The 26994-nt window shown below is 37.6% G+C and overlaps 1 protein-coding gene across 2 annotated transcripts in view; it reads right to left on the bottom strand.

Moving 5' to 3' along the window:
- LOC146888386 (uncharacterized) overlaps window positions 1–25809 on the bottom strand; it is a 34987-nt gene extending 9178 nt beyond the window's left edge. The window contains exons 1-3 of one of the 2 annotated variants that reach the window (XR_014992980.1): window positions 25356–25809; window positions 24427–24927; window positions 17156–17369 (exon numbers count right to left, since the gene is read on the bottom strand). Coding sequence is in view for 1 of the 2 variants with exons in the window: in XM_085669829.1 (XP_085525955.1) it covers window positions 24427–24839 (413 nt within the window). In the remaining variant the exon portion in view is untranslated. Of the gene's footprint in view, window positions 1–17155; window positions 17370–24426; window positions 24928–25355 lie in introns of those variants that run through there. The other variant, XM_085669829.1, reaches the window with a different exon arrangement.
- Between the last annotated feature and the right edge of the window lie 1185 nt (window positions 25810–26994).

The raw sequence follows: 26994 nt of genomic DNA, 5'->3' as shown, positions 1-26994 counted from the left end.
AATGAATTAAGGCATGAGACACCAAATTCATGAGGGAAGAAGACATAAGGAAGTACAAGACACAGGTTAAGGCCAATATCACAGTGACAAAGAAGACTAAAGTTGAGAAAGTACCACAATAAACCCTTAAAGGCACGTGGCCTAGCACGATCACGAGAACGAAAACAATTCTAGTACACTAATTATGCACCTCTAAACGCACCTAGGTTGCACATTTTGGAAGAAGCATTGCAGGTGGACCTTATCCCACCCCAGGGAGTTTCAAAGTCTCCCTGATACCAACATGAATAAGTATTGCAGATACCACCGCAACAACGGATATACCACAAACGAGTGCACAACCCTTAGAGACAAGGTAGAAGAGCTAATGAAGGCTTGACACCTTAGGCATTTTTTCAAGAGAGAAGGGGAAGGAATGTTTAAGCAAAATAGGGTTGAGTATAGAAGACAACCAAAAAAGAGAAGATAGACAACAAAATCACCAAGATGATGGAAGATAGGATCAACAAGTAGAGAGGCCACAACGTCAAGAAGATAGAAGGCATGAATATCGAGATGACAGACTCCCTCTAATAGGGGTCATAAACACTATATCAAGATATTTCGTTGGGAGCAGTTCCTTATCCTCTACAAGGAAGAAGCATTTGCACGTCGTACAATCAGTGCATGCAGTATATAGAAGCTATTAGAAGAGAATGCCCCCTATAACATTCACTCACTCAAATTTCCAAGGAATAGAGCCAGAACAGGATGACCCCATGGTCATTACCGTAGAAATGGAAACTTCTTAGTGAAGAAAATCTTGGTTATCAAGGTAGTTTAGTCAACATACTATATTGGAAAAAGTATAAGAAACTTCAACTCTCAAACGATGATCCATTATGATGAACCAATGTATGGCTTCTTAGGAGAAAGGGTGGCAACTAGGGGGTATATCAACCTAATATGACATTTCGAGAAAAAGGCCTAACAAAGACAATCCTCACCGGCCATTGATGTCAACTCCTCATACAATGTACTGATTGGAAGGCCCTCACCGAACTTGCTCGGAGTAGTAGTCTCCACCTCACATCTGGTCATGAAGTTCTTGTTTGTAGTAGGGGATATCATAACGGTGCATGGAGAGTAGAAGATGGCACGTGAATGTTACATAACCATCTTGAAGTTACCCCTTCTCCACTAGTGACCAACAACATCGAGAGGACTCAACTTAAGGGCACCCTTATGGAGGGGGAGGATCTCGACCCAAGGATGAACAATGAAGTGTGCATAGAGCTAGTAGAAGAGATAAAGGTTTCCCCTTACCCCAGGAAGGGAGGAGTTTGAGGACAGGTTCCGCCATTAACGGAGAAGGTGAGAAGACGATTGGCCAGACCTTGATAGACAATCTCGACCTATTCGCATGGATAGTGGCTGACATCCCAAGGCTACACCCTAGGGTGGTGTCACATTGCCTATCTGTGTTTAAGGGGAGAAGAGGAGAAAGTTGGTTGAAGAAAGGTGACAAGCCGCGAAGGCTGAAGCCGAAAAGCTGCTGAAGGTAAGTGATGATTTCATATTTTTTCCCTCATTTAATGCTTAATTGTGGGGATTTAATTGAATTTTTTTTCTTAGGAGATTGATTTAATTGAGTTTTCTTATAATTGGATTTATTTAGCATGAGATACAAAAAACATGTTAAAAATAAATTTTTAGTTGCATAAATGTTCTTGGGATATTTTGAGGTATATTAGTGCAATTACAGCTAAGTTGAGCTTATAGAGGTGTGGAAATAAATTGATTAAAGATTCATAGCACCTTAAAGATAAAACCAATAATGGAAAATTATCAAAATCACAAAAATCTAAACTAAGAATTGAATGAAGAATATGAGAAAAGCTTCAAAAAGTGAAGAAGTTTGGCCAAGCCTAGAAGAGGAAACGAACAACAAAAATTAAACCTTGCAATTTTCTCTATCATAAAGTATCTTTATGATAAAAGATAATTTGGAAAAATATATCTTTAGATATTTTATTTGATATTTTTAAATAACTATCTTATTTAATTATATAATAAAATATCAAAAGATAATAACTACCAAATCTTTTTAAATATACAAGATCTTCTTAAATATTTTTAGATCTCCACAACAAATAAATATATCTTTAAGATATTTGATTATTTAAAATTTTTGGAGGAGATTACAAAAAGTTGATTTCAAAAATTAATGCAAATATTAGTTAGTCATAATTTATCAAATATCTTTAAGTAATTAATTTATTTAATTATATCCTAAATTATCAACCAACTATATTTTCCAAATGTTTTTAAAATTGGATATCTCTCCAAATAGTTTTAAATATTCATAATCACTATAAAGATAAATAATATTTATCTTTATCTTTATTTTAAAATATATTTGAGATATTTTAGCAACAAAAAGGCCCAATCCAAGTCCTATATAAAGAGACCAAGGGGAAGCATAAAAGAGGAAGCTTGGAACTTAAGAGGTTAGTAACCCTTAGGGGGGCCTAATTTCGTTTTTTCTCTCTCTCTCTCTCTCTCTCTACTTTCTTCTTCTTTTTTTATTTTACTTTTGCATTCCATGTTGATCTAAACTTCAAGGGTTAGTTCCATTATAATTTCTTAAATGGATTATGAGGTTAGATGAATAAATTTATTTGTTCTTTTGATTTTTGTTGTTATTTATTTTCATCTATGTCTTTATTGGTTCTTAGTCTAGTAAAAGTAATGATTTTTGCATTGTAGCAATTTAGCACAATGTTAAATCTACATAACTTAACAATCATATGAGTCCAAGGGTTTTTAAATTTTAATTGATAAGTTACTTTGGTTAAATTTAAAAACTTTCATATGATTGAATGCGATTTTTGCTAATAATTAAAGCCGAAAAGTTGTTGAAGGTAGGTTTTATCAAAGAAGCAAAGTACTCAACCCAGCTAACTAAATTGGTACTAGTAAAAAAGGTGAATGGAAAACGACGCATGTGCGTCGACTACACGAACCTCAATAAATCATGTCCAAAGGATGCATATCCTTTGTCGAGCATTGACAGACTCGTGGACGAGGTATTTGGGCACAATGTTTTGAGTTTCTTAGATGCATAATCTAACTACAACCATATCCCCATGGCGGAAGACGGCAAACTAAAAATGACCTTCATCATAGAAGACGCAAATTACCACTATGAGGTCATGCCCTTTGGCCTAAAAAGGGCGGGAGCAACCTACCAAAGGTTGATGGATAAGGTTTTTAGGCACCTTGGTTGCAAATGTATAGAAGTATACGTGGATGATATGGTCAAGACCGATTACCCAATACAAAAGATCATGCAGAAGCCAAACCTAGCAAGATGCATGTCATCATGGTCTGTAGAGTTATCTAAGTTCAGCATCTGATACAAGTCCCAGGGCCCTATAAAAGCTCAATGTTTAGTTGACTTTGCAATAGACCTACAAAGAAAATAGATGGCCGAAGAATAATGGTAAATCTTACATGTAAACGACTCCTCAAATCCAAAAGGCACAGGGGTCGACATAGTACTTGAAGGGCCAAATGAGATGGTCATTGAAAAGTCCTTCCATTTCAATTTCAAGAAGTCGAACAATGAAGCTGAGTATGAAGCCCTCATAGTCAGCCTCAATCTATCTAAGGAAGTCGGAGTACAAGGGTTAATATGTTGAACATATTTCAAACTGACAATGGGTCAAATAATCGGGGAATATCAAGTAAAAGACGCATTTTTGTTGCAATATTACCACTTAGTCTGCAACATGATAGATAGTTTCCCCGAAGTTAAGTTAGAACACGTCCCTAAAGCCAATAACATGCGCGCTAACGTTTTATCCAAGTTAACAAATACAAAAGCCAAATGAAGATCAAGTCCTTGCTATAGTAGGTATTAGAGTCGTCGTCAACTAAAAGGTTGTATAGTTGCATAAACATAAGTACGGAGGGAACCTAGATTGAACCTTACATCCGCTACATCAAGACCGATAACATAGTATAGGGATAGGAAAAAGGATGGACCCGAAAAGCAGCGCACTACCTGATGATCAACGAAGAGCTGTCTCAGAGAGGATATAGTTGTCCCTTGCTTAAATGTGTCACCGTGAAACAAGTCGCTTACGTCATACAAGAGTTACATGAAAAAGTATGTGAGTATCATTTCGGTGTGAGAATTATGACGATAAGGATATTGAGAGCTGGATATTTCTGGCCTATAATGGAAGAAGACTACACCACCTATGTAAAGAATGCATCACATGCCAAAAACATGGCAACGTTGTCCACGACTAACAAGAACCATTGCACAATGTCTTTGCACCATGGCTTTTTCCAAATGGGGAACAAACATCATTTGTCCCTTCACACCAAGAAAAGGTCAAGTCAAATTTCTCTTGGTCGAGATCGACTACTTCTCCAAATGGATTGAACTCGAGCCTCTAGCGACCATCATGACACAACATGTACAACATTTTATGTGGAAGAATATCGTTTACAGATACGGGGTCCCTCACACCATCATCACAGACAATAGATGGCAGTTCATATATAAGGGCCTAGTAATGTTCTATAGTGGTCTCAACATCAAACACAAGACGAGTTTAGTAGAGCATCCAAGTCCAATAGACAAGCTAAGGCCGCCAATAACGTCATACTAGTTGAGCTAAAGAAGAAATTAGAACAAGAAGATCTGTTATAGGTATTATGGGCTTATAGGTTCACCCAAAATCCTTGACGAAAGAAAGACCTTTCAGTCTAGTGTACGACACATATGTCATGATACCTGTAGAACTAGGCCAACCTTCCACTCACCGAGAACACTACCAAGAAGAAACCAACGACAATTGTCTTAATACTAGCCTAGATATGTTGGTAGAGAAAACAGAAACAACCCATATCTAGGAAGCGACAACTAAATAGAGAGCCTCTAGAAGATACAACACCAAGTTACATCCAAGGTCATTTCACAAGTGAGACCTAGTTTGGCACATGGCTAGAACTGCAAGAAAAAAAGACGAGAAATTCTCGACCAATTTAGAAGGTCCTTTTAGAATACTAGACGTCAACAAAGGAGCCCACAAGCTTAAGAAGTTATTTGGCAAACCCATTCCGATTACTCGGAACGTGTCTCACATAAAGTTCTATTATAGTTGAACTTTCCATTTTCATCAATTTAAACTTGTAACCTAGGTGTATTCTTTCCTACTCGGTCTTTTATCCCTAATGAGGGTTTTTGCCGAGAAGGTTTTATAGAGGCACCAAGATCATGAATAAAATGAGAGGTTACCATGAATTCGTCATATGTTATCTTCATTTTCTCGCTTAGTACCCATCCACTACTTTGAGTGGTACTGATTGAACCCTCAAGTCTTGCAGTTCCCAACCACTAGTCTAACTGGTATTTATCGAACCCTCAAGCATTGAAGTTCTCAGCCACTACTCTAAGTGCTACTGGTCAAACCGTTAAGTTTTGCAGTTTCGAGCCACTACTCTAAGTGGTACTGGTCGAATCCTCAAGCATTGAAGTTCCTAACCATTGCACTAAGTGGTTCTAGTTGAACCCTCAAGTCTTGTAGTTCCTAGCCATTACTGTAAGTTGTACTAGTCGAACTCCCAAGCATTCAAGTTCCCAGCCACTATTCTAAGTGGTATTTGTCGAACCATCAAGTCTTGCAGTTCCCAATCACTACTCTTAATGTTACTGGTCGAATCATAATATTAAAAGAAACATTTCTGCTAGTTCTTGTCACCAAAGTAAGCTAAAAAAGATAAAAAAAAAAACTAAAATGAAGAAAAGTCAAGATCAAACTAGCACTTCCATTAAAAAGATGAAAGTTACAAAAATGGTCATAATATATTAGGCTGAAAAGAAAAGGAAATACAAGTTTTCTCTAAACAATATAAACTACTCGTCGTCAACATCTTCAACATTGGCCATATCTTCATCAATATTTGGACCAATTGTTGGAGAAGGGCTCAACCTTGTGGTAACCTCATCACTAACATCACTTCCGCCAGCCTCCAACGTACACTTTGTTACCTTGGCAGTAGGATTGGCAATATGGGCTTGGCTCGACGGGCCGGCACGCAGGCCCATCCAAAAAATGCAGGACAAGCCAGGACATTGAGCCCACTAGCTCGCATAAAAAAACTTGCACTTGTGTATATAAGTTACTTTCCTTCTGGACTTTTGTATGAACGTTCCAAATTCTAGTATGACTGGAAAAGACATGTATTATGTATTTTTGAATGTGCTAAAATTGGAAAAAGTCATCGTGTCTATCAAAATACGAATATGAATATGATGAAAATGTTAAATTATCAATTTATCATCTAACTTCCCAAGGTCTCTACTTAATTTTGTGAACTTTTTAAAGTTTCCCAATTTGTTGAACATTGAAACTTTTATCATAAGAATTTTTAAAAATAAAAAATAAAAAATAGGCAACCTGGTCTGCGGGCCTGCACTTATGCAAGGCGGGCCAACTCGACTCGTATTTTGTGGGCCAAGTGTGGATCGAGCCGACCCGCATTGCCACCCTACTTAGCAGCCAATATTTTGTCCATGTTAATGAGACAACCTTCGTAGACATCCATATCAACATTAAACTGTAGTCATTGATTGACATTTCTTGGTACAGAAAATTTGCTTGTCTCAAAGCCTTATGAAAGTTGTAAGACCCGCGGAATTTAATTAATTAAAATAATTAATTAATTAATAATTGCAGGTAGTAGAAGCCTCTATGGAATTAAATTCTGATTGGTATGACGTGGAAAAGTACTAGCTCAAGTGGTTGAGAGTACTTTGATTTTGTGAGAGGACTTGGGTTTGAGTCCTATGTATGTCGTTTATGTGTTATTTAATTATTATTGTTTTAATCATATGATTAATCACGTTCTCATGATATAATGCTTGAATTGTATTAGTTAGCATGAAACATGAAATGACATGATGATTTAGCATTGACTTGGCATTGGTGAGGTTGTGGGTTCAAACCTTGGAGAACCTAAATTAAACCTTATTTTTAGTATTTTTGGCTTTGGCTTGAATATGAAAAGTTGATGGAAATCCTATATGAATAGGCATCCATGGGTAGCTGAAAAACAGACCATAAAGGCCAAATAAATGGTAATTAACATCACTATTATGTCATTTTCGTTTTTGTGCAATTAAACCACCTTAAAGTCACATTTAAAAGGTAATTTGGAGAGGAGAAAAAGGTTTGGTTTGCTCTTTGTTGGTACTGCACGTAAGGAGAGAAAAATCAGAGTGAGTTGAGTAAATCATAGAGGTAGTTTGAGGAGGACTACGGGAGGCATTTGGAAGCAAGTGAGAATTCAGAGCATTTCAAGTTTTTAAGCGAAAGGATCCAAGTTAGGGGAGCTGGAATCCGATTTCTTATTTCGTTTTAATAATTATATGAAAAGTATGTTAATTTGAATGCATGAGCTTTGTCATACCATTTTTACGTGTTTTCTAGGTTTCCTGGAGAAACCGCCTGGTAGTGAATCCCTGTACCGTCAGGCGACGCAAGCCTGTACCCATTTTTTGGTTTCTCTGATGAACTGCCTAGCGGTGATGAATTTCCGCCAGGCGACGCGAGTCTATTTGGCTCAATTTTGTGATTATGTGCATTCTAGGATGATTTCTAATCGGGGGAAAATCAGGGGCTAGTGGTTACGAGTTGATTGAGGTTGTATTTTATTGAATTCAGTATAATTGACAGTCTAATTCGAATGGAACAATGACAAGGCTTGAAAGATAGAGATTTTTAGGTTTCGTGAATCTTTATGGTAAATTGGTAGTAAAATTGTATTGGAAATAGTTTTAGTTGATTGTGATAACCTCATTATTGTATTCTTGATTCAAACAATTAAGATTGGACAAACAAGTGAGAAAGAGACATGAGGGAAGTGGGTAGAAGGTGTAACAAAACCTGGAAATTGTCCAAGACTGAAGCACCGCCTGGCGGGCTATAGCGTGCCGCCAGGCAACAACGCACTACCGGTAGCATTAAGGGAGTGTTTTTAGCAGGCTGGGTTTGCGTTGGATGTGGCAATGATCTTGATATGAAACAGTGTTGAATAGGTATTGAAAATGAACAGTTATCAATATCTTCAGAGTCAGTGAGAAATTTATGAATAAAAGGGAATGAGAGCAAATGAGTGGGATAATGTCATATGATTCTAATATAATTGGAGCTTAAGTACAAATGACGATAGAGATTGTTGTAGGGACTCATAAGATTAACTTGTAGGTTGAATGGGCGACTTGGGGTAGTTGATCACCGATGCATAGGAATAAGTAGCATATTGGAGAATAATGTATAAGATGGGATCGGGGCACGGATAGGAGTAGATCATAAAGGTTACTATGAGGAGACTGTCAGCACTAATCCTATGCCAGCATGAGATTCTAAAGTTGGCATGGTTGATGTGTAGGTTTGAATCTTAAGTATACAAACCATGTGTATTCTAAAAATGTGGAACCTTAAGAGTGTAAGAACAATAGTATTATAAAGATGTATAGGTATGATATTGGGATTCAACCATTTGATGTATGGTAGCCAAGACTTGAGAGGTGGAACTTGGTAAACATGTGCAAAAACCAGTGCATGTCGCTGTACTGGTGTGGCGCCCGACGGCGGAGTTCAACCGCCAGGCGATAGTTGCATTACAGGGAGTATGTGTGGCGTGAGGCGCCTGGCGATGAGATGGGTTCTGCCAGGCGATAGTTACAACATTAGTGGACTATTGGAACTGATGCGCCTAGCGACAATGACAGTTCCGCCAGGCGATGTCTGCAGCATGTGTGATTTCTGAGGCGCTTGGCGCCTGGTGGTACGCATCTCCCGCCAGGCAGTTTGGAAGTGGGCAGTGCCTGGCAGTGCATGTCCCCCGCCAAGCGATCTTGCTGTTATAGTTGTGAGTTGTTGGGTTCTAGATGCGTGACCTACAAGGCTTTTGGTGATGCTTCTAAGGTGGGATTGTTGGGTTCCTTGAGTTGAGGTCGAAACGTATCCCTTGAGTTGAGCTCGGGATAGGGGTTAAGCACGTAGCATTCCTCGAGTTGAGCTTAGAATGGCATCCCTCGAGTTGAGCTCGGGATGGCGGATGAACACGAGGGACCCTTGAGTTGAGCTCGGGTTGGCGAGTGTTATCGGTGTGAGTGTGCTGGTTGTGGCTAGTACGGATGGGTCCAGATGGATTGCCCTCCTCAGTCGATAGTTGATGAGTTTGGTAGTCTTGGGACGTTGCGAACTATTTTCATATTTGGGAACTCCATTTGGCGTTACGATGTATGATCCGTAGCAATGATTTCCTGCACGTGCTCTATCGGTTGTGGCTGATAGGTATGACAGCAAGTCACCTTGGGGTAATCACCAGAAGATGTAGAACACGAATAACCTGGTTGTGGCCAGATGGTAAGAATTAAAAGAATGGAAGCCCTCTGGAATGATTGTGTTGTTTATATTGATCTACTGTATATGTGTATACCAATTTTATATGCTTTAATTATTAAGCTCACCCTATCTGCTTGTGTGTGGCGATGATCGTGTATGCGATACACGTGAGCAGATGATGTTGATGCAAATGGTGTTGGTGAGGCTTAGCCGCAAAGCGGGGATATCATGGGATTTTTATATTTATGTTTTCTATCTTTGAATTGAAATAAATTATAAAGGCTCATGGCCTATTTTGATTAGACTTTCAGATTTTGTAATTATAGATTATGGATGCTTTATTAAAATAATAAAGTTTTAAATTTCCCATGTTTTGGGAAATGAGAAATTATTCATAAATGCAATGTCTTTATAATCTTACATTTTCTTTATTTACTTGAAATCAGTAATATCCAGTCGGGATGTTACAAAAGCCCTTGACGTACTCGACGATTACATGGTGACGAAGGCTATACACCTCGACCTCGGCCTCCTTCACAATTGCATCCTTTTGCACAAGGTTGTCCTTGTTGTAGTAGCTAATAGAATCAATAACAATAAACTTCCCGAGGCATGTAGATTCACTGCCCTTAAGGACTTATCTGCGGTGTATTGCGCAAGCCTCCCAAGATACAACATGAACTTCTCAAAATTTTTGAGGATCTCAAAACTAGCAAGACAACTCTTAAAAAGAGTAAATAAATAAACCCAAGATAAAAGAAGAGATATAAGAGAATAAGGAGGATGAAAGAACGAGTGAGAATGAATTAGAGTATGGAAGTGTGTGTTTAATGGAGGAGTATGATGTTCTATTTATAGATTGTGAATGGGGCAAAGATGGGCCAAAGTCCATGACCTACGAAAGAAAATCTAGAACAAACAAAGATTCACCTGGTGTGCGAAAGGGAAACAAACCCAACGTTTAAAAAAATAGTTGCAACACTTGCACCACATTCGCATTCGAAAAAGAAGGGAGAAAATCTCGTATGTGTGCAACAACTTTTTCAATACAAACGCTATTTAAATAACAATCCCCCATATGTTGCAAAAGGTAAGAGATAGAAATAAGAAAAGAGAAAATCCTAGGTCTCACATAGGATGTAACGCATCAGATCTAGTATAGCAAGCTATATGAACCAAGGACACTTGATGTGTGTAAGTTGTTCATCAATGACATTACACCTCCACAATTCTTTGTTGTTATTGTTGTGTTGCGCTTACTAAGCCATGCATTTGTCGGTGTTCATGAGTGCTCTAGAGATCATGCCAAGATCTCATACAAGCGGCCTCAATTGACACTCATATAGGTCATTTCATCAAGGTATGCTACAAATCATACACCACCCTATAAGGGATATGAAAATCATTAAAAATTTGTTTAAACTAAAATTCTTACACCACAAAGAATTTTAATCACAAAGTTTAACCTCTAAAAATGTAGTCTATAGCACTTTCACACACCTTAGGAATGGACATAATTGATTTAAAATCAATTTAGTGTTATCAGAACTAACAAGTGACTTGGTTTTACCCATATGAACCTTATTCATGGGATCTCCAATCACAAAAGTTGGGTTATCATCACTTGTTTGTTTGCAAGTGGATTAACTCTCATTCCCCTTGATATATCTAATATCATGTTTCTTCCTAAGGGTTTACTCAGAGGATCCACTAGATTTTGTTCTGACCTCACATAATCAATGGAAATAATTCCACTCTTTAGCAACTGCTTAACCAAATTATGTCTCAATTTTATATGTCTGTTATTTCCATTGTAGTTCTTGTTTTTTGCTATATGTCTGTTCAACCACTCAGCCTCACTACCAGCCATTTCAAGAGCAACAAACTCATATTCCATTGTTAATCTTGCAATAATGGTTTGCTTGGCTAATCTCCATGTAATCGCACCACCCCCAAGTGTGAATATGTAACCATTAGTGGATTTTGTCTCATTTGAATCAGAGATTCAATTAACATCATTATACCATTCTAGTACAATGGGAAATCCACTATATTCAATGGCATAATCCATTGAACCTCGTAAGTATCTCATAAGTCTTACAAGTGCATCCCAATGTTCCTGATTAGGACATTGAGTGTACCTACTCAGTCTACCTACTACATAAGCAATATTAGGTCTCAAAAAGCTCATTAAGTGCAGTAAGCTCCCAATTATCTAGGCATATTGAGGTTGAGAAACAAATTTTCCTCTATTTTTCATTAATTTAGAGTTAATATCATAAGGGTACTCACTGGTTTGACGTCATAATATCCAAACTTGCCAAGAAGTTTCTCAATGTATTGTTCTTGTGATAGTAATATACTATCTCCCTTCCTTATGATTCTAACACATAAAATCATATTGGCTTCACCCATGACTTTCATTTCAAAATTAGATCATAGAAACAATTTTGTTCTAGAAACTATATCAATGCATGTACCAAATATTAACATGTCATCCATATACAAACATATAATGACACATTCACCATTTTCAGATTTAGAATACACACATTTATGAACATCATTAGGTAGGAAACCATCACATAGTAAGACACTATCTAGTTTTTCATGCCACTATTTCGGTGCTTGTTTTAACCCATACAAAGATTTTAAAAGCTTGCATACCTTATTTTCTTGACCAGGGACAACACATCTTTTAGGTTAAGTCATATAGATTTCCTCCTCTAAATCACCATTTAGAAAAGTAGTTTTAACATCCATTTGATGTATCACTAGCTTATTGGTAGCTGCTAAGGCTAACAAAACTCAAATTGAGGAAATCCTAGTCACAAGGGCAAAGGTGTCAAAATAATCTATGTTGTGTTTTTGAGTAAAACCTTTTGCTACTAACCTTGCTTTATACGTATCTATGGATCCATTTGAGCGATACTTTTTCTTAAAGATCCACTTAGAACCAATGAGTTTTGCTTTTTTAGGCAAATCTACTAAGGTCCAAGTATTATTTTTCTAAATTGATTCAATTTTAGTCCTAATGGCCTTATCCCACTGTTTTGCATCAGGAACCCTGGTAGCCTCTATAAAGCTTGTTGGATCATTTTCAACTAGAAAGGTATAAAAGTCATCTCCAAAAGAAGTTTCCTTCCTTTGTTTTTTACTTTTTCTCAAAACTTCACACATGGCATCACTATTATTATTTATAGATTGTTCAAGTGTCTCACTAACCTTTAAAGGAAATATATGTTCAAAGAACTCAACATTTTTTGTCTCCACAATAGTATTATGTTCAATTACATCACTTTTAAGAACAAGAAACCTATAGGCAATATGTTCAACATATCCTAAAAACATACAATCAGAGATTTTAAAGCCTATTTTTCTTTTCTTAGGATCGGGAAACATTACCTTAGCTAGGTACCCCCACACTCTTAGGTATTTAAGATTATGTTGAAAACCTCTACACAACTCATAAAGAGTTTTACTGGTTTTCTTATGAGGTATCCTATTTTGTAAAAATTATCCAATAAGAAGGGTTTCTCCCTAGAGGTTATCAGGTGCACTAGAACTAATAAGTATGACATTCATCATTTCCTTAAGAGTTATATTCTTTCTCTCAGCTACTCCATTAGAGTTAGGTGAATATAATGGGGTTACTTCATGGATGATACCTTCTCTAACACAATATTCATTAAACAAAACATATTCACCACCTCTATCTGATCTAATCCTCTTAATTTTCTTATTCAATTAATTTTCTACTTCTGCCTTATACTTTAAAAACACATCAAAAGCTTCATCTTTATGCATGATTAAGTACACTTTGGTGTATTTAGAATAATCATCTATAAAGGTTACAAAATAATTTTTACCACCTCAAGACATAGTCTGTTTTCAATCAACTAGATTAGAATGAATTAACCCTAACAATTTAGATTGGCGTTCTACATGATAACAAGTTTTCTTTGTTATTTTAGATTCTACACATATATCACATGTACCACTTTGTTTATCATGCATGTTAATTAATCCTAGTTGTTTCAATTTCATAACATACAAAGGATCCACATATCCTAATCTTGCATGCCGCATATCATACGTATCAACGATATAAGCAGAAGAAGATTCATTAATAATTTTTGAATATTGTGTACCAAGAGATCTTGATCACAATATCCCTTCCCCATGAAAACATTATTTTTTGTCATTACAATCTTATCAGATTCGGATGACACTTTAACCCCAACTTTTCGTAGTAGTATTATAGATATTAGATTAACTTTAATAGAGGGCACTTGCAGCACATCACTCAAGGCCAGAGTCTTCCCAAATGTGAGTTTTAGAAGAACCTTTCCTTTCCCTAGGATAGGATTTGTCTTGGAGTCACCAAGATAGATGTGCTCTTCTCCATCTCGTACATTGGTATAGGAGGTAAAAACACTTATGTTTGCACATATGTGCTTGGTAGCACCAAATTCTACGACCTCTTACTCACATTCATCATCAGATTTACTTGTGAAACGACCGCAACTATAGTATCTTCCCATTGGGTTATATTTGCCCTAGGAGGATTGTCGTCTCTTGCTCTACGCCTATACTAAAGTGCATGATGGCAAGGTTTCCCACATATGAAGCAATTTCCCTTTTTCCTAAAGGTGAGGTTAAATCCTTTGAGATGGGAATTTTGGAAATTATTTTTCTTATTGTCATTAGGTTTATTCTTGTACCTTTTTGGAGGAAGTTTTTCTTCTACAATGTTAGCTTTTACAAATAATGATTTGGCCCTTGTAGTAGTACATTTTTGCCTATTGGTATCTTCAACTATGATGTGTAATAAGCTCTTGAAGCAACATCTGCTTGTGCTTGTGTTTCAGCTATTGTTTATAGTCAGTCCAAGATGATGGTAGTTTCTCGATCAGGAGTTCTGAAATGAACTCATCAAAAAGGATTACAAAAATGGTTGCAATGACTACATCACATTCGCCTCCGAAAAAGAAAGGAGAAAATCTTGCGTGTGTGCAACGACTTTTGCAATACAAGCGCTATTTAAATAATAGTCCTTGGCCTTCTTGAGTTTCTTTTCATACTCAACGCACGATTCCTCAAAGCCTTTAGCTTCTTCGCATGGCCATCCTTTAGTTTTTTCTTCTCTTTCTCCCATGTCACCTTCTCTTCCTCGCCATTCTTCTGAACGACGACAAGGTAGTCCAAACCCTTCTTCCCCTTTTCTTTATCGACCATTTCCCTCACAACTAAGTTGGCACTCTCCTGCCCATCACAACAACCCGCGCCTAGAACTCCACCAAGGCCTTCATGGAGACATAGGGATTCAAAGTATCCACCATCTCTAGATCTTCTTCTGTCAAGTTAAGTTTAATACCTTTCCCCAATTGAAGGTCGGGGTTACCCAAGCTGCCATGCTCCGAAATACCAGCAGAAGAGCCCAAAGTGCCACTATTGGCCATCTTCCTAGATTAGCCCCTATCTTTCCCCTTCCCCATTTTCTTAGAAGGGGTCGACCTCTTCACAACACTCTCTGGTCTATATGTCTCCAACATCAGTTTAGTGAAGTTGGAAACGGTGGACTTGTCCTCTTTTTTAGCTGCGTCAGCCATCTTTTTTCTTAGCTTGGCAAAGATATCTTCCTCCTCACCTATCGTTGCGGCATGTTGAGTCATATAACCTATAAAATCATAATTGCTTCAGATTAGCCAAATCACACAAGACATAACAAAAAGTACACTCATTGAAAGGTAATATCGCACTATGTTTCTGGCTAGGATCCTCATCGACAATTGGTCCAACACCTCCACTATCAACCTACTCTCTACATATAACAAGCTCTTGGCACCTTATATTTACATCTATAGGGGTCAACCATTCAGTAAAAAAGGAACTTGGGTTGACCACCATCATCATAAAAATATGGCTTCCTAGCTTTAATTATTGCAACTTTAAAAAATCCATGTTTGAATTTTTAAAAGGACTGACAATACCCGTCAAATAAACACGAGTTTGACCTCCCTATCAAAGATAACCACTTTGCCAAACCATGGGGCCTGGACTCATAGAAGTAGAGAAAACTCTCAAGGGTGGGAGACAAGTATAAGGCTTCACAGATGAGTCAAAACGCTTGTAACCCATCCTAGTTATTGGGATGGAGTTATGTAGGAGCAACATTGAGAAGAGGAGCACACCCATGGTTGACTTATCAAAGGGTAGGCAGACGTGTAGTCGTAGAAATAAGGATAGATGAACGTAGAAGAAATCGTCCTCGTCTCCTTCACGCCCATGACACACACTGTTAATTGCACTAACTCGCTTCAAGGAGATGTAACATCCCGGTCAGATATTACTAATTTGAAATAATTAGATAATAGATAAAAACAAAATTACATTTATTATATCGTCTTTCTTAAAATGCAGGAAAATTAAAACCATACATTAATCGTCATAATAACAAAAGTCGTAAATTAAACTCCAAGTTTTATAATTCCAAAAATACTAATTATAAAATCAAGCTACAAAATAGTGGAAATAAGTTGTAATCATAAAAATCCCTATGCTGCCCCGCTCTTATCTATGCCTCACCAAAGTCACCTACAACATCATTTGCTCCTATGTAACGAATTACACGATCATCACCAAACACAAGCAGATAGGGTGCGCTAACACACACACACACACACACACACACACACACACACATATATATATATATATATATATATATATATATATATATATATATATAAACCACAAACTCAAAGTACACACACTCATCAAAGAACGCTATCCTCTAATTCCATAAAACACGGCCACCACCATGTTTATCCACGTTCTGCAGCTTTGGAATGATAACCTTAAGATACCATTTGCTGCCACCACATACAAGCCACAACTTGTAGAACACACGAGGGAAAACATGCTACAGAACACACTCTGAAACGCCAGGTGGAGTTCCCAATATGAACTATGGTTCGTACTCTCGACTAAGATTAGCACATCACTGGCCACAACCTTTGATTGCTCGATCTAGTGGAGACCCTTCGTACGAGCCACAACTCCCACACTCAAGGAATGTTCAGTGTTCATTCTCCATCCTGAGCCACAACTCAAGAGATGTCATTCTGAGCCATAACTCTAGGAATGCCACGTGCTTTACCCTACATCCTGAGCCACAACGCAAGGGATGTCATTCCTAGCCATAACTCAAGGAATGTTCCAACAAAGTCCATCCTTAAGATATCACCCAAAGCCTTGAAGATAACTTAACCTTTATGAGGACTACAACCCTCAGACCCCAACATTCACTTCTTCCTCTAGACGCCTCTTGATTCTACACCCTTTAGTGATTGCATTGATTGATCCTTGCTTCCACGAGTGTCTACTCGCCCCTCCGACTAAAGGCCACCAGCTATAGTCAAAACGTGGGAATGATCTTGTTACAACCACAATCTGCAACACCAAGTGGAGTTCCCTAATATAAGTCACGGTCCGTATTTGTCGCAAGACTACCAAACTCGTCGGATATCACCGAAGAGGGAAATCTTTCGAAATCCATCCGTATAAGCCACGATCTCACACACTCCACTGAACTTCCAAAACCACAAGGCTACAACCTCAAGTGGTCACGTGTTCCCCAATACAACTACACTCGTAACTGATGTAACATCCCGTCAAGATATTACAAATTTAAATAATAAAATAGATAAAACAATAAATACACCGCATTTAATAAAACATCCTTTCCCAAAAGCACATGAAATTTAAAACTTTATTAGATAATTAAAGTACTCTGAAATCAATAATTACAAAATTGGAAGTATTATCAAACAAGCCATAAGCCTTTACAATTTATTACAAATCCAAAAATATAAAACTTAAACATAAAACATAAAACTCCCAAGCTATCCCCGCTCCGTGGCTAAGCCTCACCAACACCACCTGCATCAACATCATCTTCTCACGTGTACCGCGCACACGATCATCGCCAAACACAAGTAGATAGGGTGAGCTTAACAGGTTAATCACATAAATATTTATACACATATAAACACACTTATTTCTCATAGATATATCATACAATCACCCAATGAATTCCTTCAATTGATTCCATATCACATGGCCACAACCATGTTATTCGTGTTCTACTTCTTCTAGTGATTACCTCAAGGTGTCTTGCTACCATACATATCGGCCACAAATGATAGAGCACGTGCGAGAAACCAATGCTACAGATCATACACCGTAACGCCAGGTGGAGTTCCCAAATGTGAACATAGTTTGCAACGTCCCAAGACTACCAAACTCGTCAGCTAACTACTGAGGAGGGCAATCTATCTGGACCCATTCGTACTGGTCACAACCAGCACACTCACACCGACAACACTCGCCAACCCGAGCTCCACTCAAGGGTTCCTCGTGTTCATCCGCCATCCCGAGCTCAACTCGAGGGATGCCATTCTGAGCTCAACTCGATGAATGTCACGTGCTTAACCCTTATCCCGAGCTTAACTCAAGGGATACATTCTAAGCTCAACTCAAGGAACACCAACAATCCCACCTTTGAATTATCACCAAAAGCCTCGTAGATCATGCATGCAAAAAATCCAACAAACCGAGGTTGCAGCAGCAAAATCGCCTGGCGGGGGACATGAACCGCCAAGCGTTGCCACTTTCAGATCGCCTGGCGAGGGACACATACCGCCAGGCGTGTAGCACCTCAGATTTCTTCCCTGTTGCAGATACCGCCTAGCGGGTTAGCCCACACTGTCAGGCTCACTCCCTCCAAGATCCCCCTGACTCTGCCGTTATCGCTTGGCGGAACCTCCCTCTCCGCCAGGTGCCACTCACACCAGGACCCCATTGTTTCATAGCTATCGCTTGGTGGGTCAAATACTTCCGCCAGGTGCCACACTAGTACCTTGTGCAGTACAAAATTTCAAGCACTCTGAACAGTTGGTAACCCAAACTTGGACCTATATTCTACAACCCCAATTAAGTTGGTTCGCATCTATACAATTCATACTCAATTGTATTTGGTACAAAACCACAAGATCCGTTACTTAGCTATGTTTCTCTCTCTATTTGGGTTTAACAATTTAATTACACAACTTCAAAGAGTTCACAAGTTTACACCTTATATTTCACAACGAGCCATCCAAAGTCCTACCACTTTTATGTCAATATTTCCTACTTTACACATCTCCATCATAATTCACACTAGCAGATTGTATACCTATTTACATCATACAACTAATCCCTCATAGTTACCATTCATCATTACTCAAGGTTTATCAATCAAATTCTAAATTTAACCAACTACTTTAATTCATGCATTGGAGGCTTGTCAATTCCCATTTTGGAAATAAACATCACTCAATGCCATTTTTCCTATTCTAAACAAGGTTGAAACGAAACCCCATTTCCTCTCTGCACTTCATTGGCACTCAAATCTCCACAGTCTGCGATGGCGCCTAGCGACTCAGAGCCTGCCGCCAGGCGGTGCAACCAAAATCTGGAAAAACAGAATTCCTCCCCACACCACACGAACCTTTAATTCTAAAACATTAAGATTACCTGATCATTTGAACCCTAATTCGAGAACACACCCAAATCATCCACTCGTCTCTAATTACCCCCTACTTCCACGATTAATTATTTCCATTTGCTTGGCTAATGATTTTATCCCGTTTTTCACTGATCCAGGATTTTCCAGAACCCAGAAAACATCAAAATTGATCCAAACAAGCTCGCGTCACTTGATGGGTATTCATCACCGCCAAACAGTTCAACAAGAAAACCCAGAACTGGGTCATAGGCATGCGTCACTTGGCGGTACAGGGCTTCACCGCCAAGCAGTTCCTCGTGGGAATCTAGAAAGCACACAAAAATGGATGAGCCGCTTGGCAGCTATGTATAGCCCCGCCAGGCGATTTCTGGAAAAATCCAAGAAACTCGAAAATTTAGCAGAAACAGAACAAGTACATGCATTTCACAATATATACATCATGCAATTCAGACTTAATGTAAATTAGACGCGTAAAACTCTCCTAACCTAGTTTCCTTAGCTTAAAACTTTGACACTTGGAAAATTCTCCCTTAATCACCAAAGACCCTCCTTAGTTCTTCTCAATTCAGCCCTCAAAGCTTCATTCAATCATCACCACTCTCAATTTTGTGCTCTCTTCTGCAACCATAATGGCAACCCACCAAAACCCTTTCTTTTACCTCTAATTAGCCTTTTAATGTGGTCTTAATGGGGTTTAATTGCATAAAAACGAAAATAGCATTAATCAAATGTTAATTACCATTCAACGGCATAATGCTTTATGTTTTTCAGCCACCCTTGGCTGCCATGTCTACTAGGGTCTCCTTTAACCTTTCAAATTCAAGTCAAAACCAAAATAGCAAAAATAAGTTTTAATTTGGGTTCTCCAAGGCTTGAACCCACAACCATGCCAAAGCCAAATTTATGCTCAACCAATTGAGCTAATACTTCTCCACGTCATACAAATTAGAATGTAATACCATAAAGGCTCTCCCTACCCACATTTATTAATTAATTAATTATTTAATTAATTAAATTTTACGGGTCTTACAACTAGGCCCTTAGTAAAGCATCATCTGGTGAAAACTAGTTCCAGACTGCCTAACAATAATCTCATGCCGCCATATGCCATGCGCCTTCCAGTACCTTTGTCAGACTAATTCCGCCTAGCGGAACCACCCCTTTCGCCAGGCCCCACACGATTCCAGTGGCCATTGCCACTATTTTGGGTTCTTACAGCTTGGCGGCTTGTCCCGCGTCGCCAAGTGCCATACGAGTAGCATAATGCTACTGGTTTTTGACACTTTTGAACAGGTTCTAATGAACCTCAATCACACAACACATAATTCATATTATCAATCGCACTTATCCAATCATAGTCATATGACTGAATCACAATTCACACATCCTTTTACCAACATTTCATAATTAAAATCATGTATTTCCTCGATTAGTTATGGATTCACCATAAACTTATTCTTTTACCAAATGAAGTATACTACACTAATTTTCAACCGACATCACAATTTGCACTTCATAACAGTAACCAACAGTCAATGAACCACATCACAGTTAAGGGAAAACATGGCTTTTACATGCATACAATCCCAACTACTATCTATTCACACATATAATTAAATATCTTACTGATGAAGGCATGACCACCTCCTTAGAAGCTCCCTCAAGAAGGATCACTAGAAGCATGTCTAGAGGGGAGTCTTTTATTCCATCACCTTTATCTTTGTTTTGCACTACTTTAATTTGAATTCCCTAAGTTGGTTTCTAATTGATTTATTTTGGTTGACTTGTTGACTTTGATCCGAAGTTGACCTTTGACCAAGATTAGATTAACTTAAACCAACATGCTAATCCTTGTTTGTCTTGTTTTGTAGGTAATTAAGAGAAAGTGGAGCATGGCTAGGTGGCACTTGGTGATTGGAGCACTTGGATGAAATGGAAGAGAGAGGAAAGCAAAAAGCATAAAGCAAAAGTAAATGTAGACATGTACCTTGTCTCCTTTTGCCTTTGTGGTTTATGCCTTAGAAGGTCACTTGGTCTCCTTCCTCTTTTGGTCTAGAATCCTCATGGGAATGCCTCCACCAATCATCTTCCTTCACTTGGCCAAGACTCACTCTCACATTAGGTTTAGGGTTTGCTAGTTAATCCTTTTTCATGTTTTTGTATTTGCTAAAGGACCCCTATAAACTCCTATTTAAAGGGTGCTCCTTGTCTTGTAAAAGGGTTGATCATTTTGTTATAAACTTTGTGCATTCAACCACCAATTTTCGTGAGCTCTCCTTCCTATAAGTGAACTCACCTTTGCCTTATCTTGCTTGCAAGTGGCGACACCATCACTCATCTCTAGGGCTTGGTTGGCTTAGATCCCCCCCTATGAGTGGCGTGCTTCTTCCATTCTTCATCTTCTATGCTTTCCATTTTTATTGTTTCTTCTTTCATTTTGCTCTTTAGTATTGCTATTGTTGTGTGTGTTTAAGCTTGAATCCAACTCTCTTCTTCCTTTCATGAGCTTGAGAAATGAACCTTCACATCTAGATAGCATGCTATCTTAATGTCCAGTGGGAATTTTCAAAAAGCTTTCTTAAACAACTTCACCATATTCATAACTCTAAAAGAAAACAAGATAATTCTTCATCATTTGGTATCTAGAGCCTAGGTTATCTTGAATATGGTGTTTTTCATGTGCTAACATTGTCTTGTTGTAGCTATCTTTGTATGGCTTGAATCCACTTCCATTACACACAAAAAACAATGCTGACAGAAACTGTTCACGATTTTAAAAGATTAAACTGCACCTGCTCAGTGGTCCAAAAATTACGTTCTTGATGTCAAAAGAAAGCTCTGTGAGTCTAGTTTTTTAAAAAAAAAGAACCAATGCATTTGGAGTTCTGTGGAGAGAGTTATGATCAAATGAGTGAGCAAAGGTCAGAGCTGCCGAGAATACGAAAAACAACGTTTTCAGGTTATGTTGTGGCAATTTTGGCTTCGATTTTGTGACTCTTTTGCTCCTAAATGTGGTTGGATAACATGTCTTTGGATGCTTAAGTCTCTTGTCATATGCTTCTTTGAGTTTTCTTGTTCTTGTTTCTAAGTATTTGAGCTATTGCATGAGATCTATGCCTTTTGTTGTTGTATGCTCCTTGAAATTGATTTTGACCTAATTTTTTTGGGAACTAAGTGTTCAAGACACCCTAAAATATCCTTCTCATCATCTTAAGTACCTAGTTTTGAAAAGAAAAATTATTTTCATGACCAAAAACAGTTTGGCCGAGAGCTAATGTGTTGCTTGGTGAATCCATTTGGCCATTTTTACTAGGTGTTATGCTACCAAATTTTATACTTGGATTTTGGGTGATATTGGCAAATTAGTTCCATGCTTTAACTTGGTTATGATCTTTCTTGGTGTATGCATAATTTGAGGTACAATCTTGGCTTGTTCAAATGCTTTCCATAGAGTCTTTAAAAGTGTTTTTCATTGCTTTAGTCTTGTTCAAGTTTTGTCTTTAAAACAAAATTTCCTTAGAAGTTAAACTTTCTTGTTTTTGTGCTTTTCTTGCTTGTCACTAGGTGTTCTTTGTTTTGTCTTAGTAGTTTTTTTTTCTTGAAACTCTTGGGATGTTGTGGCCGAATCACTTGTATTGCATTTGAAAGGTTTTGAACAAGTTTTGAAAAGTGTTTGCTTCACTCCTTTGGTGGATTTTGAGTGCTAGCCTTGCTTGTGTGCTTTGGGAGTGTGATCAAAAACACTTGGGTGCTTGAGAAGACCACACTTGGTCTCGGGTTTGGAATTGTTTGTTAGCTAACCTCTTCCTTGTCTCGGTTTTTGGTGAGTTTTTGGTGTAGGAACATGAATATGGATCCAATCTTGGAGGTAGAAGAAGAGGAGGAGTCGGCCTCACCTTATTCCCCTCCCATGGTGACTCCTATGGCCCAAGAAAGTGGACAAATGATCCTTGCCAACATCTTACGTGAGATGGAAGTGAGTAGGAGAGAAACTTTTGACCAATTGAGGGCGGATAGGAGGCAAAGTGAGATCTTCCTACAAGAGCACATCCAAAGACTTGAGCTTAGGGAAGATAAGAGGAGAAGGAGGAGGTCCTCTTTCGAGGACTCTAGCCATGGTGGAAGAAGAAGAAGACACGGCTATGATGGTGGTGGAAGGCGCAATCAACTCCCACAAAAACAACCTCCACCAATCAAGATTCCAAAGTTCAAGGGGGAGAATGATCCAAACCTCTACATAGAGTGGGAGCAAAAAGTGGACCAAATCTTCAATATTCATTTAGTTAGTGATCAAGAACAAGTAGATTTAGTAGTTTTAGAATTTGAAGATAATGCAATGACATGGTGGCATCAATTGTGTATGGACAATATTAACCAAGAGCCACCCGCGGCCTCTTGGATGGACATTAAAACTTTGATGCGCGCTAGATTTGTTCCTTCCTACTATAGGAGGGAGACTCTTTTGAAGCTCCAAAGGCTTCAACAAGGGTCTATGTGTGTGAATGAATATTTTAAAATGATGGAGTCAATGCTTCTCAAAGTAGGACTCCAATTTGAAAGTGAAGAAGAAAAGATAGCTAGATTTGTGAGTGGTCTTAGAAGAGAAGTTCAAGATGTAGTTGAGTTGTATGAGTATTCCACTCTTGACAAAATTTTACACTTGGCCTTAAAAGTTGAAAGTCAATTGAAAAAGAAACAAGAGGCCAAGAGGAATACTTCATACAATGAATACTACTCTAGAACTTGAAAAGGAAAAGAAAGAAAGGATGAGAAACCTCCTTCCAAAGACCACCCACCTAGGACCAATTCGTCTAGAACCTCCCATGAAAATGCAAACTCTTCTCAAAGTTCAAGAACTAGTTCCATCAAATGTTTTAAGTGTTTGGGCTATGGTCACATTGCTTCAAATTGCCCAACAAAAAGGAACATGATCTTGAACCCTAAAGGAGAGGTTGAAAGTGAACATTCTTCTCCCCCCTCCCCTTAGAGATGGCAAATAAACCCGTCCCCGTGGGTATTGCCCGAACCCGTCCCCGTTTTGACGGGGAATCCCCGCATTGACTGAGTATGGGTATGGGTATGGGGAATCCCCGATTTTTTCAATTGGGTATGGGGATGGGAATGGGGATGAATATATCCCCGCCATATTTCCATCATCGTTTAAATTATTAAAATATTCATAATTAATTAAGTAACCCTATATATTCTTTTTATTTTTTATTTCTTCTAAATATTTGGTTTGTCATGAAACTCATTCGCATCTCCAATATATTTTTTATCTTATCATAATCTTTATGTAATTATGCTAAAATGATGTATGTCAATTAAAAAAAAAATTATGTCTGGAGAAGAGAAAAGCATGAAGGTTTTAGAGAAAAGGCAGTAACAAAGATTGAGGAAAAACAGCAACAATTCAAACACAGAATACATTCATCAACACCATACCTGTCTATGACAGAAATCACATACAAGAACTGCAAGGTTGCCCCAATAGCAAAGGCAACACCCCAGAAAAACTGTTCAGCCCAGAAACACAAAACACTGATTACTGCAAGGTAAGTGGTGAGGATGTGCACAGACACCTTCATCATCTGGGTAGCGCGTGAGCCTAACAGCAACAACCAACTCCATCCAAGTGCGGTTCCAATGCCTCCTGCCACCGCATAAAGCGGCCAGTAATCCTCTGTCAAACCAGCTTCATTTTCCATAAACCGGTAGGTGTACTTATCAATGTCAAGCCTGTTCTTTTGCTTGAACCTGTTTAGGCCTAAAACCCCGAGAACCAAACCCAAACCAACCAAATGGATAACAAAGGTTCCTAGCCAGAACACGTCGTGCCACCGCCGCGGTTGCTCCATTTCTTGCCACCAAATCACTATCACTTCTTTGAAGCCCCACAATACATTTTCTCATAACAAAAACTATAATGCTTCATCTCTCACTACTCTTCACACAGAAAAGCAAAAAATAATAAAAATACAAAAAGGAAAGGTTATTATGGTATCTACATACAGATCACAATCAGAGACAGAGAGTAAACAGCTAAAAACTAACGTTTTCATTTTTTTTTTTCATCTGAGGTAAGCAAAATCAATAAAAATTATAAAAAAAAAATGTTTCCCCCCACGATCTCAAAGAGCCAGAAAGAAGATTTTTTTTTTTACCATGATTGAAAAGGAAAACTTTATGCCCTTATGTGATATTTTTTTCTTTAAAGACGGTAATCAGAAAAAGAAAGAAAGAAGTGATTTTGACTTCTGTTTTTTGTTTTCCAGTGAGGAGTAATTGAGGAAGAATAAGACCATGAAAAAAAATAAAAACTGAAAATGGTGATCGAAATCGAACAGATAAAGTGTACAGTGTGACCAAGGTACCTAATTGTTGGTGGTGGAACAATTGGAAGAGAATGAGGGAGAGTCCACCATAGTGAGAGAAGAAGAAACATAGTAACTTGATGTAGAGAGAGAAAGAGATGCATCAATTTGATCAATGGATCGTCATAAGGGACAAAGGCCAAAACTTTAAATGGGGGGCACTGAACAACAAATAGTATTTAAAAACAGTAATGAGAGAACAGAGTTGAACAGAGAATGTTGTGAAAATGGAGGGTAAATCCAAACTGAAACACTCTCAACGGCTAATAGAGGAAGTTGGGTTAGGAAATTTCAGAGAGTAAAATAAGAAGAGAGAGAAAGAAGGAAACTATTGTGGAAGGTGCCACGCGCCATGATTGTAGTATTGCCATGCGAATGAGGCAGAAGGTGTGTGAAGTTAATGGGTTGGCAGTGGCATGGTGAGAGTATGAGTACTCATTATTGCAAAGCAAATCTGAGACCTTTGTCGGTGTAATAATGAATATCAATATAAGAAAATGGAGGAATCTACCTAATTGCATAATGTTGGTCAAGCTGGTTTGAAAAATAAAAATTATTAATTAGGTTGTGTGGCTTTTAAAGCGAAGCAATATTGCACTAGCTTTAAATTTTATACCTTTTAAAAATTAAAAATTTTAATTTTTTTACCTGATGTGATATTTAGAGATGGCAAATAAACCCGTTCCCGTGGGTATTGTCCGAATCCGTCTCCGTTTTGACGGGAATCCCCGCATTGACTGAGTATGGGTATGGGTATGGGGAACCCGATTTTTTCAATTGGGTATGGGTATGGGGATGGAGATGAATATATCCCCGCCATAATACTCGTCCCCGCCATATTTCCATCATCGTTTAAATTATTAAAATATTCATAATTAATTAAGTAACCCTATATATTCTTTTTATTTTTTATTTCTTCTAAATATTTGGTTTGTCATGAAACTCATTCACATCTCTAATATATTTTTTATCTTATCATAATCTTTATGTAATTATGTTAAAATGATGTATGTCAATTAAAAAAAAAATTATGTCTAACATTTGAATATTTCTATTATTTTTTAATATTTTTATTTATTGTATATTTTCCTTTCACATGAGAATGTTTAATACTCTTAATTTAAGTGTTTAATAGCATAAACATTTCATTTACTTGGTAATATAAAAAAAATCTTTACTTATTATTATTGATTTTTATTTCATTTCAAGAACTCTTTTATTTCGCTAAAAAAAATTGTTATTTCTCAACCATTGAGTATATATGTTGATATTTGAAAAGTTTTCTTACATCTTTAAGATATTTTTCATCTTATCATACCCATAATTATATATTTGTTTTCTTTTGTGTGATTCCTTCCAATAGTCTCCAAATTGTTTATAAGACACACATTTGTTAATTTTTTAATTTTTTTTTTGTTTATTTTCATCATGTAGAATACTATTTCGATAAATTTTATCTAATTATTTTTTATTTTCTAACTCATTACAATCATACTTTAAGTTTTTCACTATAATTGTATAAATAATTTTTATTTACTACAATATAAAAATTTAATGTAATTGTCATGAATATTTTTTATCACCATCCAACATATATTGAAGTTTAAAAGATACAAGATCTATGATAAAATTTTATTAT

This window comes from Vigna unguiculata, chromosome 2 (assembly GCF_037176805.1).
Source record: "Vigna unguiculata cultivar grain cowpea cultivar isolate G323 ecotype 2 chromosome 2, ASM3717680v1, whole genome shotgun sequence".
Lineage (NCBI taxonomy): Eukaryota > Viridiplantae > Streptophyta > Magnoliopsida > Fabales > Fabaceae > Vigna > Vigna unguiculata.
Note: the sequence above shows the minus strand (reverse complement) of the source record. Positions and strands in the feature narration are given on the sequence as shown.